This window comes from Polypterus senegalus, chromosome 8 (assembly GCF_016835505.1).
Source record: "Polypterus senegalus isolate Bchr_013 chromosome 8, ASM1683550v1, whole genome shotgun sequence".
Taxonomy (NCBI): Eukaryota; Metazoa; Chordata; class Cladistia; order Polypteriformes; family Polypteridae; genus Polypterus; species Polypterus senegalus.
Window position 1 is genome coordinate 162521037 of NC_053161.1, and position 14636 is coordinate 162535672.

Sequence of the window (14636 nt, forward strand, 5' to 3'; positions counted from 1 at the left end):
AAAAATTGATCATAAAATCAGACCCCGACTTTTGCACCCATTCAAAAATACAACACTTAATTATTTTTTTTCATCTTCTTGCCTCCTCCTATCTCGCATCAGTTTCTCAGACACATCAAATTTTGCTGCAGCAGCGCAGTTACTAATTTCTTTCACTACTTCAACGACTTTTATTTTAAAACAACCTTTATATTTTTCTCTGATCAAACACTTCATCATAGATAAGGGATGCTCTTACGATAAAGATGTATGAGGGTGTGGAATACATAAAACACAAATCAGTGCAAACGTCGCTTCGGAATAGTTTGGGTAAAAAAAATAGGCTGTGTGCTCAATGGTTACTCTCTCAGGTGGGCGTTAGCATATCATAATCTCTTTGACCAATAGTGTGAGTTTTCCGCATTCGACTTATACGAACGACATTATAAAATACTGGAAATTATACAGTAAAATCAAGGACCAACTTATCCGCGGGAGAACTTAAATGTGAGTATATACGGTATACAGTATATATTTTGACCATTCTGCTGCTGATGGGTTTCCATCTCTTATCATACTTTTGTCTTTTTGGGGTGTAATAATAGACAAATGTCTCTCCTTGACTTTGTTCACTCTCACCACCAGATGACAGAAACAGATGGACACACCAAGGTACACACAACAAAATCATTATTTACTACAATAAACAGATAAAGCTTATGCTACACAAACATGGAGTCACCTATGGATCTGCTCAAAGGACAGATTGTTACACTGGAATTCTTTAAAACCCAAAATCCTGCATAGAGCGGCTCATTAAAGGAGAAGTCGAACCTGTGCAGGAGGATCATTGGATGGGAGACACTGTAAAAGGACAGAGATCCAGTTAAGCGGTCCAGGTACACACCTATTCTAGGACTGTTGGGGACAGTGACAACAGTAGTATTGTTACTGTGACGCACAGAATAACGGGAATCAGAGCAGAATAGACTCCAGGACTTGTCGTTGCTTCCAAGACGACACTCGTCGCTCTTTCCTTTCCTTTCTATTCCTTTATGCGCCACTCCAATCGCCACCTTGAACCCACTCCACTCAACCTCCCAGTAACAGCGAGGTCCACTCAGAGCCTCTCTGCACAGAACTTGTGACAGGCAGTCGAATCGATCAGGATGATCGGGATATTTGTTCTCAGCATCATCGCTCGTCATCTTCTTGTTCCTTTCCGAGAGGCTGAGCCGTTTGTGTGCCGTGTTGGGGTCCAATGTGAGTGGGCAGGAGTCTGAATGGAGAGAAAAGAAAAGAAGTGAAGACATCTGCTCTTCCTAACTCTTAAGTCAAACAATTTTGTTTTTACCTTTGTGAAACGCAGCATTTATTTAATTGTTTACTCATATATCTATAATTATTAACTCATTCATTATTGTTTCACCTTGTAACTGTGGTTGGTGAAGATTTCGAGAAAAACAAAAAATTCAGAATAGTTCAAAATCCAACTGGCAGGAAGGCATTCCAACAGTTAGTATGACAAGTCGTGCAAAAAAGAAAAACAAAACAAAAAAAGCTCCCCAGTCCAAGTGTCATCATTTTAAAAATTTACTGAAATTCAAAGCAAAGAATTCACACAAAAATAAAGAGACAAATTGATATTACAAAGAAAAGGAAGATTCTTGTTTAAGTGTGATGAGAGAAGTGGCACTGTGCATTTTATATAGGAGGTCCCTGAGCGTGCAGCCTCCGTGGGGGTGCAGATGCACATAGGAATGTGCAGGCACTGCTCCAAGGATGATGGGGTACTTGGCTGATAGCGCTTGCACTTGCAAATGTGCCTGGATTGGCCAAATGCTTCATTCACACTGGAGCAGCTGATTGCAGCCTTTGCATGCGATTGGTGTATAAAAGGGAACCAAGGCAAGAAACAGGACAAAACAAAAGAAAATCTAGGTAGGCATTCGGGAAAGGGAGTCCCAGAAGAGGAGCGTGTGGCAGACACTCAAGGTGGGACAGAGGCTCTTCCGCCGAGCACTCCAAGGTTCAGGCGTGAACAAGCGCTCCAAGCGGGCTCCTGCCAAAGGCCAGTTGGACTAAGGAACTGATAGGCAGGGACCCAAGCAGGATCTGAGGGTTGACTGTGCCAGTTGGAAGGACATCTCTCGTCCTTAGGCTGAAAGACCCTTTCAGGGTAAACATAAGCAAAGGAGATGTTGATTTTGAGTAAAGCTTTGACGTTAATTTGAATTTAAAGGACAGAGTCTGCCTTGGTTTTGAACCTCCGCACAACCACTTTGATTTTGTAGATTATTTATTGTATGAGGAGCTCTGTACTATTTGTCACTATTTTGGGTTTGAAATAATCACACTTGAGCAGTCTGAAATAAAAACACTTGAGCAGTTTGAAATAAAAACACTTGAGCACTTAAACCTCATTCTTGCTGGCATGGTTCATCGTGGGTTTTGTTATCGAATGTTTAGAGTCCAAGCTGCCAGGGACCATGGAGACAACCTAGACCATCACAATAAGATGTTCCATTTAAGGCTTAAACATCTAGGTTGCATTTATTAAAGTTTCTGTATATTATCTTGTATACACTTGGACCATACTCGCATAGTTCAATGCTAACATCATGGTAGCAGTAACATGACAGTCAGAACTATATGCCCTTAATGTCTCTCTGTCTATCAGTTCATGTTTCTTTTTGACTGTCTAACTATAATCTATAAGCATTCTGTTGTCACACAATAATAAAAGAACATTCCATTAACATTATGGAGTAAAACAGAATCTTCCACTACCTACTGTACACAAAATTTACATTTCATTTAAATTAAGCAAAAATGTAAGAGGTTTGGCACTTTCTTAGTGTATAACATAAAAATAAGCAAAATCATAGCCCATACTTTTTTTGTCGCACTGAAGTGATCCTGTGTGCTTAGATTAAGGATTGTGGACAATCCACTAGAGCCCAGCTGCTACAGTATGGAGGGGTATTTCAGACAAAGTTAAAATAATACACAAGTACTGTATATAGTAAAATGTTACAAATAATTATAAACAAAATAATATTGGAACCTAAATAAATAGATGCTTAATGAAATATGCTTGTATTTCCTTATTTTATTTCTTCATAAATGTATTTCAGTGATACTGTATTGCAACATGAAACACTCCTTGAAATGAAATGTTATTTTCACTTGTCAAGTTTGAGAATACAGCTGGAACGAGTAATGTGTTTCTAATTGGTGAATTGTTGGTAGCGTGGACATGCACAGTCACAACTCTGCACATGTGTATGAGTCACAGGATTCCTAAGTCAAGCAATGCCAACAGAATCAAAATGCATTTCAGCAAAGCCCATGCTCAAAGTTGTGACTGTGCACAGTGGATTTACCATAACTGCAGGAAAAAGATGGCTGGCATTTTTGTATCAAGTGGCTAATTTAAGTCAAGAAGCTGAATTTCTCCTCTTCTCAGGAGTCTACAACTGAAGTGTCTGCCTTTAAATGTACCACTTGATCGCTGAAGATTCACGCCAGCTCTATGGGCAATTCACCACTCAAAACATAACACTCGCTTGAGCCCACCCTCTCCACTTTGATGGGCGAAAACAGCAGTTCTAATTTAAATGTGTACTTCATGTATCTTGCAGTATTATTGAAATAATTTTATCTTTTCGTGTTAGTTTATGCCAACGGCTACTGTCCTATGATCATGTTTCTTTACTTAACGTCTTTTCTTGTATGGGTCTCTTCTTCTGATGGGACTTTATTTGAACCTCCACCCTTGTATTTTTTATCTTCTTTATTTGAAATAAATACTAAATACCATCACGCATACAATATGTGGTACCACTGCAGTATTAAGGGGATCCCTGTTGCTAACAGTCTTGCCTATTTTTTTTTCTCCCAACAGCACCAAGACACCTGATGGCTCCAGCTGCAGACTTCTGCAGCTCCACAGTTCAGTAGCTCCACTGGATAGCCAATTGGATTGCAGGTTTTTGTCACCTGGCTTACTCGACTTGAGTCAGATAGTCCTCCCCCATATCTAATCATAATCATTGTGTAACCAGGCATTATCACTGACATCTATATACGAGGTGAGACACAAAAATAACCGGACTGGGTTTGAGGCTTTCTTGAAGAACTGTCTGAAGGTACGACGTAAGTGAATCATAGAACTATATCGCCTCCTACACTCTCTCTTAAGCCGCCGACTGGCTAGGTATATCTTGTGAACAGCCCAATCAGTATTTGCACAACAATCACTACACGAGTTGCCGCTATAATGTTGGGTGAAAAAAATCGAACAGCGAATCAACATCAAAGTTCTTGCGAGTTTTCTTTTTCTGTAAAGAAGTTTTTGACTGACAAAAACATTCCTGTCCTCGATCATCCTACCTATTTGCCCGATTTAGCGCCCTGTGAATTTTACTTGTTCCCGAAAACCAAAAGTGACCTGAAGGGAACACATTTTTCTTCAATGGATGAAGTGAAGACAGAAATGGCAAGCCTGTTGAAGAGCCTCATATAAGAGGACTTCCAGCACTGTTTCAATCAATGGAAGATACGTATGGAACAGAGTAGAGATTGGGAGGAGGAGTATATAGAAGGTGACAATGTTTAGAATGCTGCAATTCATCAATAAATATTTTTTTTTACCAATCCGGTTATTTTTGTGTTTCACCTCGTATACATCCAACATCTGTCTGTATGTCTGTCCGCCTTTCATGAGAGAACTACGTAACAGACTTTGATTGTTTTTTCTTTTCAGTAATTTGCTTGCACATTCCAGTTGATTTTGTGACCTCTCTCATCATATTAAGAATTATAGTTCGCTTGCAGGTGCGATTTATTCATGCTAATCTGAGACGGGGTTGCAGGCTGAGAGGAGGGGGAAGCGTGACATCAGGATTAAGGACTTGGACAGGGCCCTCCTCACTGTCCTGTTTCACTACTACGCGGGTGAAGCCACGGGAGATGGCTAGTATATGAATAAAATCCAATGTCTCTATCTCTGTCCACTTTTCACGAGAGAACTACTTAATGGATTTAGATCGAGTGATTTCCTATAATCTGCTTGAACATGCTGATTGATTTTGCGAGAGAGAGGCTGCGGGCCGAGGGGATTGGGCGGGTCCCTTCTCACTGACGTGCCTGCCTCTGATCGAGTCGCTCTACCTCTTGCCACAGGTTGGAGTGTATTTTGCCTCTGCTTAGCTAGCGATACTGGTTTGTTCAACAGACATTATCATCTACAGATTGTTAAGGTGTAAGGTTTGACATTTTTGAGAGAGAAGTCAGAGCTAAGTGTGTTTTAGAGTGCAGCTGCTGATTTGCAGAGATATCACGGTCACATGCTTTTCTCTACACATGGGGGACGCTCTCCTGTCAGACCTGAACATGATCAGATGCAGTGCCAGCGTCTATTGATTTTTAAAGTTTGTCCTGTTTCACTACTGTGTGGGCGCAGCCATGTGGGACAGCTAGTATAACATAAAGCGACAACCTTGTCAATGAAGTCGAGCTCCTGAGGTCTTCAGCTAGAGTCTTCTGAAAGAAACTGCCCCTTGAAGGCAACAGAACCAGAGAAGCCAGTCCCTTATGACCTGGATGATATACCCCTGGAATGTGGTGTCTCATTTAGACCTGAGCAACCAATGCTCAGGTGCGAGTCCATATCCCGAAACACCTCTAGAGGGTGATAAGAGGTTATTCTTTCATTTTGTCAGAGATATTCCTCCATAGGCTGCAGAGCTCAGTCCATGGAGATGCATGGTGCTTGTGCATTCCAGGGATTGCTTTTAATTGGAACTCCTGTCTTCATTAAACATACTCTTAGCTGCTATATTAGACCTTTACTTTGTTGCAAGAATATTTTCCTTTTAAAAACATGAATAAATGTTCTAAATTTTGAGATGTGTCATTTATTTTGACATGCCACTCTTTTTTTTTTTAACATTTACATGCAAAAGACTTTACAAATGTCATTGAAACAGCAGCTTCTCTTTTATGGCAAGCCAAGTTCCGTGTCGTCTGTTTGTCAATTGTCATTGTTTAGTTGCAATGTGGAGTTCAAGTTCCACCAAATGTAAAGGAGAACATAAAAGAAAGATTCATGTTTATTGACAACTATGAAAAGAAATAGAAATTTCACCTTAAATTGTCATTCTGACTGCAAAAGGAGAGGAGGGGAGGACCATTTAACTGCTGGAGGATTTGAATAAGGAACAAGATTTATAGTATAATGCTCAAATAGTGGTACTTAACAAAAACGATGGGAGCAGATACCTTATTGACGTCTCTGCTTCTGTGATTATTAGCAGGAAACTTTTTAAAAGAAATAAAGCAGCAAAATCTTGAAATGGGAGTTAATTATAGCTTAACCCTTAAACTGCCAGAACTGGCTATAGTTGGTTCCCAAAGCAATTTGCCAGCACGCTGAAGCCAAATATATTTGGCAATGTACATTCTTTGAATGTAGCAACCAGCTATAGTTGGTTCCCAGTGCAATTTGCCAGCACAATGGAGCTGATCAGTCCGTGCCGTACATTCGTTGAGCAGCCAGCTCATGACCACTGCCACCCTCCTAGTGAATCAGCATCACTGTCCTTGGGATTCAGCCGCTGCACTAGACTAGCCTGCGAGCATCAGTGTTGGCCTCTGTGTGCTTGCATGCAGCCAGTTCAAGTGCAGTTGGCTCGGTGATTTACTGAATTTCGTCAATGGTGTCAGTTGCACCTTGTACATATAATAGTAGATTGTTCCAGTAGTTTATTTTGTAGTCTTAACAGTTCATTGGCGTGTGTAAAATGATCAGTGTTGCAGTAATTGTGATGCTCTTTGTATGAAAAAAATATATGTTCTATTAAAATTTCACTTTTTCTTGGTGAATTGTGATATTTACTTAAAAAGTGCAGCAAAAAAGTATTTGGCGTCCAGAGATGCATCAACCCCTGAGTATGTGGCAGTTTAAGGGTTAATCCAACTTGTTAGATTTCTCTAAAAAGTGCATCAGCTAAGTTGGGTATTTTTGGATTGACACAGTAAAGGTGGAAACTGGAAAATAAATTAAGACAGAAGTCCTTATAACATCAAGAACTGGATGGAACAAAAGCCCGAATCCACTGCAGCCCTCCATGGGCTGAGCTAAGAATGCACTAATGGGCTTAGACATAGTCTCTATAGTCAGGGTGGCCATCATCTACTGACCTGATTTACGTTTTCTTCAGCATGACAGGGGCAAAAACATAGAGTCCAATCATTCACAACAGCACTAAAAGTATGGACTCCCTACAAAGAAACTTTCTACTGTTTCTTTACATTTTCAAAAGCTGGCCCATATTAGCAAACAATAGAGCAAGAGTTAAAGATAGAAGGGATCAAGCTTGACCTCCTGGGCCAATCTGAGTTTATGTGCAAGAAATGAGCATTGACTGCATTCAGAGGACACCACTTTACCATTGATGTGACTCTCAGTTACTTTCAGAGGTGAAGCCAAAAATTAATTTCAGGACAATTTTGAGAAAGTACATAAATTATCAGACAAAGATTGGTGTGGACAAACCTGGCAGCACTGTGAGGATTATGTTTTTCCATTTCTACAGCTCCTTCAATACCATCTGATCACCCCTGTTAATGGGTAAACTCCGAGATAGCCAGGTGGATGAGCCTATGGTGTCCTGATCATGGACTATCTGACAGGTAGATAGCAGTTTGTGGGACTCAATGACTGTGTGAGCAACACTGGAGCACCACAAGGAACAGGTCTGTCTCCTTTCATCTTCACTCTGTACATCTCAGACTATGAATATAACACCAAGACATGTCACTTATAGAAATTCTCAGATGATTCTGCACTTATGGGGTGTATTGATAAGGGAATGAGACAGACAAGAGGAGTCAAGTAGAGAAGTTTGTATCTTAGTACAAAGAGAATTCTCTGCATCTTAACATCAGCAAAACCTGGAACTGCTTATTGACTTTTGCCACACCAAAGACCCTTTATGTTTGGTCATTGCTCAAGGAATGGAAGTAGAGGTGGTGTACCCCTATGAGTACTTGGGGGTCCACACCAATAGCAGCTTGGACTGGTCTCATAACAAAGAGGAACTAAATAAGAAAGAGCAGGGCAGGCTCTTTTTTCCTTAGGAGACTGTGTATATTTAATCTTCAAAGTGAAATCCTTCACATCTTCTACACCTCTGTGACGGCCAGTGTGGTGTGCTGTTCCAGTAACATCACTTCAGGAGAGACCCACCGAATAAACAGGCTAAATAAAAGGGCAGGCTCAGTTATAGGATGCATTCTCCATCGTTTACATTCAGAGAAAGGTGATGACCATTAAAGCATTTCAATATACAATCCCCCTCCCACCTCAAAAACGTTCTATAATCATACTGTAATTAGTGTTGGTGCAACTCAGACTATGTATCCAGAGCATACATATCAAAGCAGACATTAAACAGCTAAGAGGAGCTGTTGTATCTCAGGCATGTCTCATCTAATTCAGTGACACATGGCCTGCACTGACCACAAGACATGAAACCACCCTTGTTGGAGTGCCACTCCATTGCAAAGCCCACTTACTCATACAGGGGTCAATTTGGAGTCTCCAGTTGACCTAACATGCACACTTTCATCACACAAAGCCAATGAAAATGTACAATTTGTAATTTAATATGTGAATTGACATTCCAAATATGTCAATTATCAATCAATATGTCTGTATGAATAGTATTAAAAACATTAAAAATTCTGAACTCACATTGAGACATACTGTAACTACTAGGCTCATCAAGTAGTAGCGGATGCCCTGGAAGATAAGCAGTTGGATGTCTTCTACATTGTTACTTGCACAGTTAACGGACCCTCTAATTTTTGATAATTAGAAAATGAGTAGAACAGTCAATCAGCAGGCAAGAGTTGAAATACATAAACAAGGAAACTGTCAAAGCCAACACCAAAAACCACACTCAACGCCATTATGCTAAAACCCCTTTTCTTAAACTTTGTTTGTTTTTTAGAAATTCTTTAATCTGAAACTAGCCCTTAGACTTTTCATTGTCTTAAATCTAAACTTTAATCTTAGTAGCACTGAGCACAAGGTAGGAAACAGCCATAGACCAGGTGACAGTGCATCACAAGAACCACTCAAGCAAAAATCCAGAGATCGACTTGGGATTAGTAGCACACCTATTGTGCAGGTGATGTGGAAGGAAATCCCACAAAGACACAGGAAGAACATGCAAGACCAACAAAGACAACTGGTGCAGAACTTGAATTCAGGATGATGGATTCCATGAGGCAGCAGCAATGCTAACCACAAACAAGGCGTCCATATAGTGCCTTTCACAATAAGGACTGTCCATGATGGTATACTAATGAATTTCTGACCAGTGAAGTGACATGCTTAAGGTCATAAAGTTTCGATTGAAACAGTAACCTTATACTTGTATGTTGGGACCTTCAAAGGGAACACCTAGCATAGCTTCCAAGTAGATTCACTAGGATTAATATATATATAGTACATACAGTATATTAGTACATCTCTATATACTGTATATAAAATCCAATGTCTGTCTGTATGTCTGTCCGCTTTTCACAAAATAACTACTTAATGATTTAGATCAGATTTTTTTCTATAATTTGCTTGCACAAATGTGGTTGATTTTGCGACTTCTCTCATAGTGCTGTGTATCATAGTTCGCCTGCGGTACAGATTTATTTGTGCGAATCTGAGAGAGACACAGTGTGTCGAGGAGAGGGGGACAGGGCCCTCCTCACTCACTCGCCAGCCTCGGGGCATAAACTTAACTCCGCTTAGTTACCGAATGAGAGAACTACTTAACGGATTTAGATTGGATTTTTTGTCCTAGAATTTCCTTGAACATTCTGGTTGATTTTGCGACTTCTCTCATCACGCTAAGAATCATAGTTCACTTGCAGGAGCGATTGATTCGTGCTAATCCGAGAGAGAGGCTGCAGGCCGAGGGGAAGGGGAAGTATGACATCAGGAGTAGGGAGCCAGGCAGGACCCTCCTTGCTGTCTTTCGCTTCTATGGGGGGCGGCTATTATATATATAAAATGTGATCGTGTTCAGGTGAAGTGACTCAATCAGAGGCACAGAGGGAGTCAGGGATGAGGATAGAGCAAAGTCATTTATAGTTCAAAGACATGAGAAACTCTCTACACCATGTTAACTCTCTTCTACCATACTGCCTTCATTCTGATTCATTGTTCTCAGCTCCTCCTTTGGCTGACTCTGGGTGTGTGGTTTAAACTAAACTTTGCACCCGATGTTTGATGGGTTAGGTTCAGCTAGCTTAGAAAATAGTATGGTTATAATAGTGTGGGCACCTTACAAAGCTGAAGCAAAAGTTTTAAAAGAGTCACCAGGGTGGTTTCTTATAAGTACAACAAGCATTGTTACACTGGTCAGATATGGGCCACTAAAATACAGAGATGATAAATCGAGAATGCATTCCTTTTAAAATACTTTAAAACCATAAACAGTGAAACAACTTACACTTCAAGAAGTAATTTCTGCTTTTCAGATTCTGAAGAACGAAACCTGATGTGCTAAACCCTGAGAAGACAAAGAGAAAGGAACAATTTAAGCCTTAAGTACAGAAGCGTGGCAGCTTACAAACCCATTTTGTGAACTGAATTCACATGAGGACGCACAACACACCAATCTCACTGGTCTTAACAAACTCCCAACCACTGATCTCCTGAAGACACTTTTTCAGAGCTGAAAGGTCTTTAATCAGAGTTTCAGGAAGCAAATCTCTGTCGATAGTGAAGTTGGGTATGTTTTTATCTTCAGGAGGGACACAGAGAGATGGCAACTTCTACAAGAAAACAATTGAAAGACAATCAACATGAGAGACAAAGAGTTATATGTGTGTGTGTGTGAGTGTGACAGAGAACTGCTGGTGTCCTTCAGATTGGCCTGCTCACCTTCAAGAAGTGGATATGGTCACTTGTCTGTGACAGCATGGCCAGCTCAGCATCTCTCCTCTTCAGGTCCTTGAGCTGCTTCTCCAGTTGCTCCATGATCTCTTCTGCCTTCCTCACTTCCCTCCTCTCATGATTCTTAATGACCTCAATGACCTCTGACCTCAGCCTCTCAATGGACTGAAGGAGAGAACTGAAGGTCTCCACGTGTTTATGAACTTCTCTGTCTGCACAGCTCTGAAAAAAAGAAAGCTGAAATTTAGTTCATTCTCAATATTGGAAGAGCTATAAAAACACTACCAAATGGTGACAGCATGCTCCTGGTTTCCTAATCCTTAAAAATTATTGTATTAATTCAAAGCGGATAATAATTAGTTGTGTGAGGTGGCAATCAATCCCTATGTAAAGAAACAAAAAACAGAAATTGTGCCCTGGCCAGGGAGCTGGTGTACTCCATCATGAGATTCTAATTTACACTCTGTGGCAGACAGCTGGGGACCTTACCTGGTCGGGATACCCTTCTGAGGGAAGGACCGGAGGAGAGGATACGTCCACAGCAATACCTCCTCTGGAATGCGAGAGGGCAATCCCCCCATATTGCATCAGGGCCACCAGCTTGAAGCTTGAAAGCTCAACCTTGCTGGGGCCTGTGGCAACCACCAGGGAGTGCCTGGACAGTCCTAGAGCCCTGGACTGCAGCACTTCTGCCACACCCGGAAGTGCTGCCAAAAGAGGACCAGAGTGCAGCTGGAGCACTTCCAGGTGCACTATAAAAGAGGCAGTGTCATTCTGTTCGAGAAGAGTCAGGAGGTGAAGGACAAGGCTTGTGTGGAGAGGAGTGGAGGTGACAGAGAAGAGAAGAGAAGAGAAGAGAAGAGAAGAGAAGAGAAGAGAAAAGGGACTGAGCATTACTTGTTGGGGATTTATGCTTCTGTGTACTGAAAGGAAAGAAAAGGCAAATAAAAGAGTGTGCTTGGACTTGTGTCTCTGTGCCTGTTTGTGTCCGGGTTTGGGGAGCTGCACTGCCCTGATTCACCACAACTTGCACATACAAGTGTCTCTTGGGGGTGTTAAGAGATATCAATGGGAAACCTCGAGAACATTTGGCCTCCACAAAGAACATGGAACCATGCTCTGTAATATTAGAAAAATACGGACATGTCAGTGCTGCAATTCATGTCTAAGATGGGACTTACAACTCACAACTCACCTGAATACTCGCCACCGTCTCCTTCATCTCGTCCATTTTTTTCTCTTTCTCTTGAATTCTTTTTTTAATTTTTGCCTTTCTGTTCTCCAAAAGACTCTGTGAAAAGATTCATGGATGACAGATATCTGATGAGCTGATTGAAATGGAAAACTGAGGCCAGGGGCTTCAAACAGTGTGACATTCATGGGTCTTCTTCTTTACGTGGCTCCTATCCAAGCCCTATTTCCACCGCCACCCAATGCTCAGACACTTTTAATCTTTCTTCTGCTTGCTTATCATTTCCAATATTCACATTTTCTTGTCCACTCTTTTTTTTGAGATGTCTTACTCTCGATGAGAAACTGAATTGCTCTGCTCCTCTTCTCCCTTACCCATTAAACTTTTACATCTCGATGTCACTCCTCTGTGTTTCTGTGATTTAGACACAGTACAACTTAACCAATTTCTCTGGAATTAAATCATAAAAAGCACTCTAAGCACTTGATAAGTCCAAGCCAGGGAAATATGTGGGAGAAAATATGAGAACGAAGTCTGAAAGGGGACAAGAGCTGTGCATTGAGGGACATTTCTATTAGCACCTTAATAGCAGTGTTTCTCAACCTTTAAGTATTTGCTACAAGAATTTTCATAACAGTTTTAATCGCACCCCCCTAATGTTTTTTTAAAAGGAGCCCACTAATACCAATTTGTTCTTTTTTATTTAATGATATATCATAGATCCATATTTTATTATACCTACTTAACTTTTATCGACATTTATCTAACTCTATATTTAGTTTTCTAGTATCAGAATGTAGTTTAAGTTAATTTGTTTTGGTTTCAATAGATGTATTTTTCATATTTTCGATTCTTGTTTTCTTTTTTTCACATCTACACGCCCCCCTTTTTGTTACTTCGCACCCTCCTAGGGGGGCCCACCCCACAGATTGAGAACCACTGCTTTATAGGAACATACAAGTAGAGCAGCTGTGCTTTTATTTAATAGAACCTCCCTAAAAGTTCTACAGCTCAGATACATAAAGTCTAAGATGGCCGAAACAGAACTCATACCCTAACACATCTGGAAGTGCATAGCAATGGTTTACTGTCCTTGACTCTGTCTCCTGTACTCAGTTAACCCTCCCTTTTGCTAATCATCTCCTCACCTGTCTCCCAGCTCTCTCTTCATCTGGTGACACCGTATCATGATTCTTATGGTCAGTTGCCACACACAGTAAACAGATGCAGGTTTTATCGGTCCTACAGAACATTTCCAGAACCTTATTATGCTTCGTGCAGAGCTTCTCTTCGAGTTTTCCAATCGGCTCCTCCAGGTTGTGTCTTTTCAGAGCTTCAAACTCCTGGTGAGGCTGTATGTGTGTCTGGCAGTAAGAGGCCATACAGGTCAGACAAGTCTTCACCGCTTTCCTTTGTCTCCCTGGACACACATCACAGAGAAGATCATCAGGTCCGGCAGAATTCTGACATTGTGTGACATCAGTTTGCACTTCTTTTAGGTTCTCTATAACTTCAGCCATCAAGACATTTTTGTTAAGCTCTGGCCTTATGTTAAATTGTCGCCTGCATTGAGGACACCTATAGATATGAAGTGTGTCCAACTGATCCCAGTAGTCATTGATACAGTCCATACAGTAGCTGTGTCCACATGGGATAGTGACCGGCTTCGTCAGGACATCCAGACACACCGAGCAAGTGTACTCATCAGCGGATAGAGAAGAAGTAGCAGCTGCCATTGTGAACAGAAATCCAGTCTAACTGACTTTCTGGAAAAATGAAAGTGAAAGTAAGTGCATCAGCTGGAATGCAGGCACACTGGTTTAACTCTTGTTTACCAGGATCTGTGACCAGAACACTGCCTGCCTTTAGCTTAATTGTGGTTTATATAGCTCTCGCTGGTTAGCACATGTTAATGCTATTTAAAAAGTAACATTTCACAGATAAATTTGATACAGTATCAAAAGTAAATGTAAAGTTGTTATGTACAGTATCAGGCAAAATGAGTGTTAACACATTGACATACAGTGTGTGTTTTTCATTTATTTAGTTCCTGCAGATGTCAGGGAGATGTGTAAGAGCCAGTTACTCAGTGTCAGATTGATGGTGTAAGATTATCGGCCAATTATTTATAAATTCATAATAGCAAATACTGGGTATGTCCTTGCATGCAAGGTTACTGAACAACTAGTCATAATTAAAAATATTGTATGTATTTTAATATATCTTCTTATATAATACGCTACCATGTCTGTCTGTTTGTCTGTCCAGGGTTTTAAATCACCTGTAGCTTGCAAACCGTTTGACCTATTGACCTGAAATTTGGTACACATACAGCACATCCGGAAAGTATTGTGGAAATGTAGAAATGTGGAAATTTTTCCATATTTTGTTATGTTACAGCCTTATTCCAAAATGGATTAAATTCATTTTTTTCCTCAGAATTCTACACACAACACCCCATAATGACAACATGAAAAAAGTTTACTTGAGATTTTT

At 40.6% G+C, this 14636-nt stretch overlaps 1 protein-coding gene across 2 annotated transcripts; it reads right to left on the reverse strand.

The window, feature by feature from the left end:
• Positions 1-652: 652 nt before the first annotated feature.
• LOC120533266 (tripartite motif-containing protein 16-like) lies at positions 653-13887 on the reverse strand. Of its 2 annotated transcripts, none has more exons than XM_039760072.1 (6): positions 13289-13887; positions 12144-12239; positions 10937-11170; positions 10677-10827; positions 10503-10562; positions 653-1258 (listed from the first exon to the last, which is right to left on the reverse strand). In XM_039760072.1, exons 1-6 carry the CDS (start codon positions 13874-13876, stop codon positions 702-704), a joined length of 1686 nt encoding a protein of 561 aa, XP_039616006.1. In that variant the 5' UTR covers positions 13877-13887; the 3' UTR covers positions 653-701. The 2 variants fall into 2 exon arrangements, with proteins under 2 accessions (XP_039616006.1, XP_039616005.1); XM_039760071.1 differs by having other exon boundaries at positions 10668-10827.
• Positions 13888-14636: the final 749 nt, after the last annotated feature.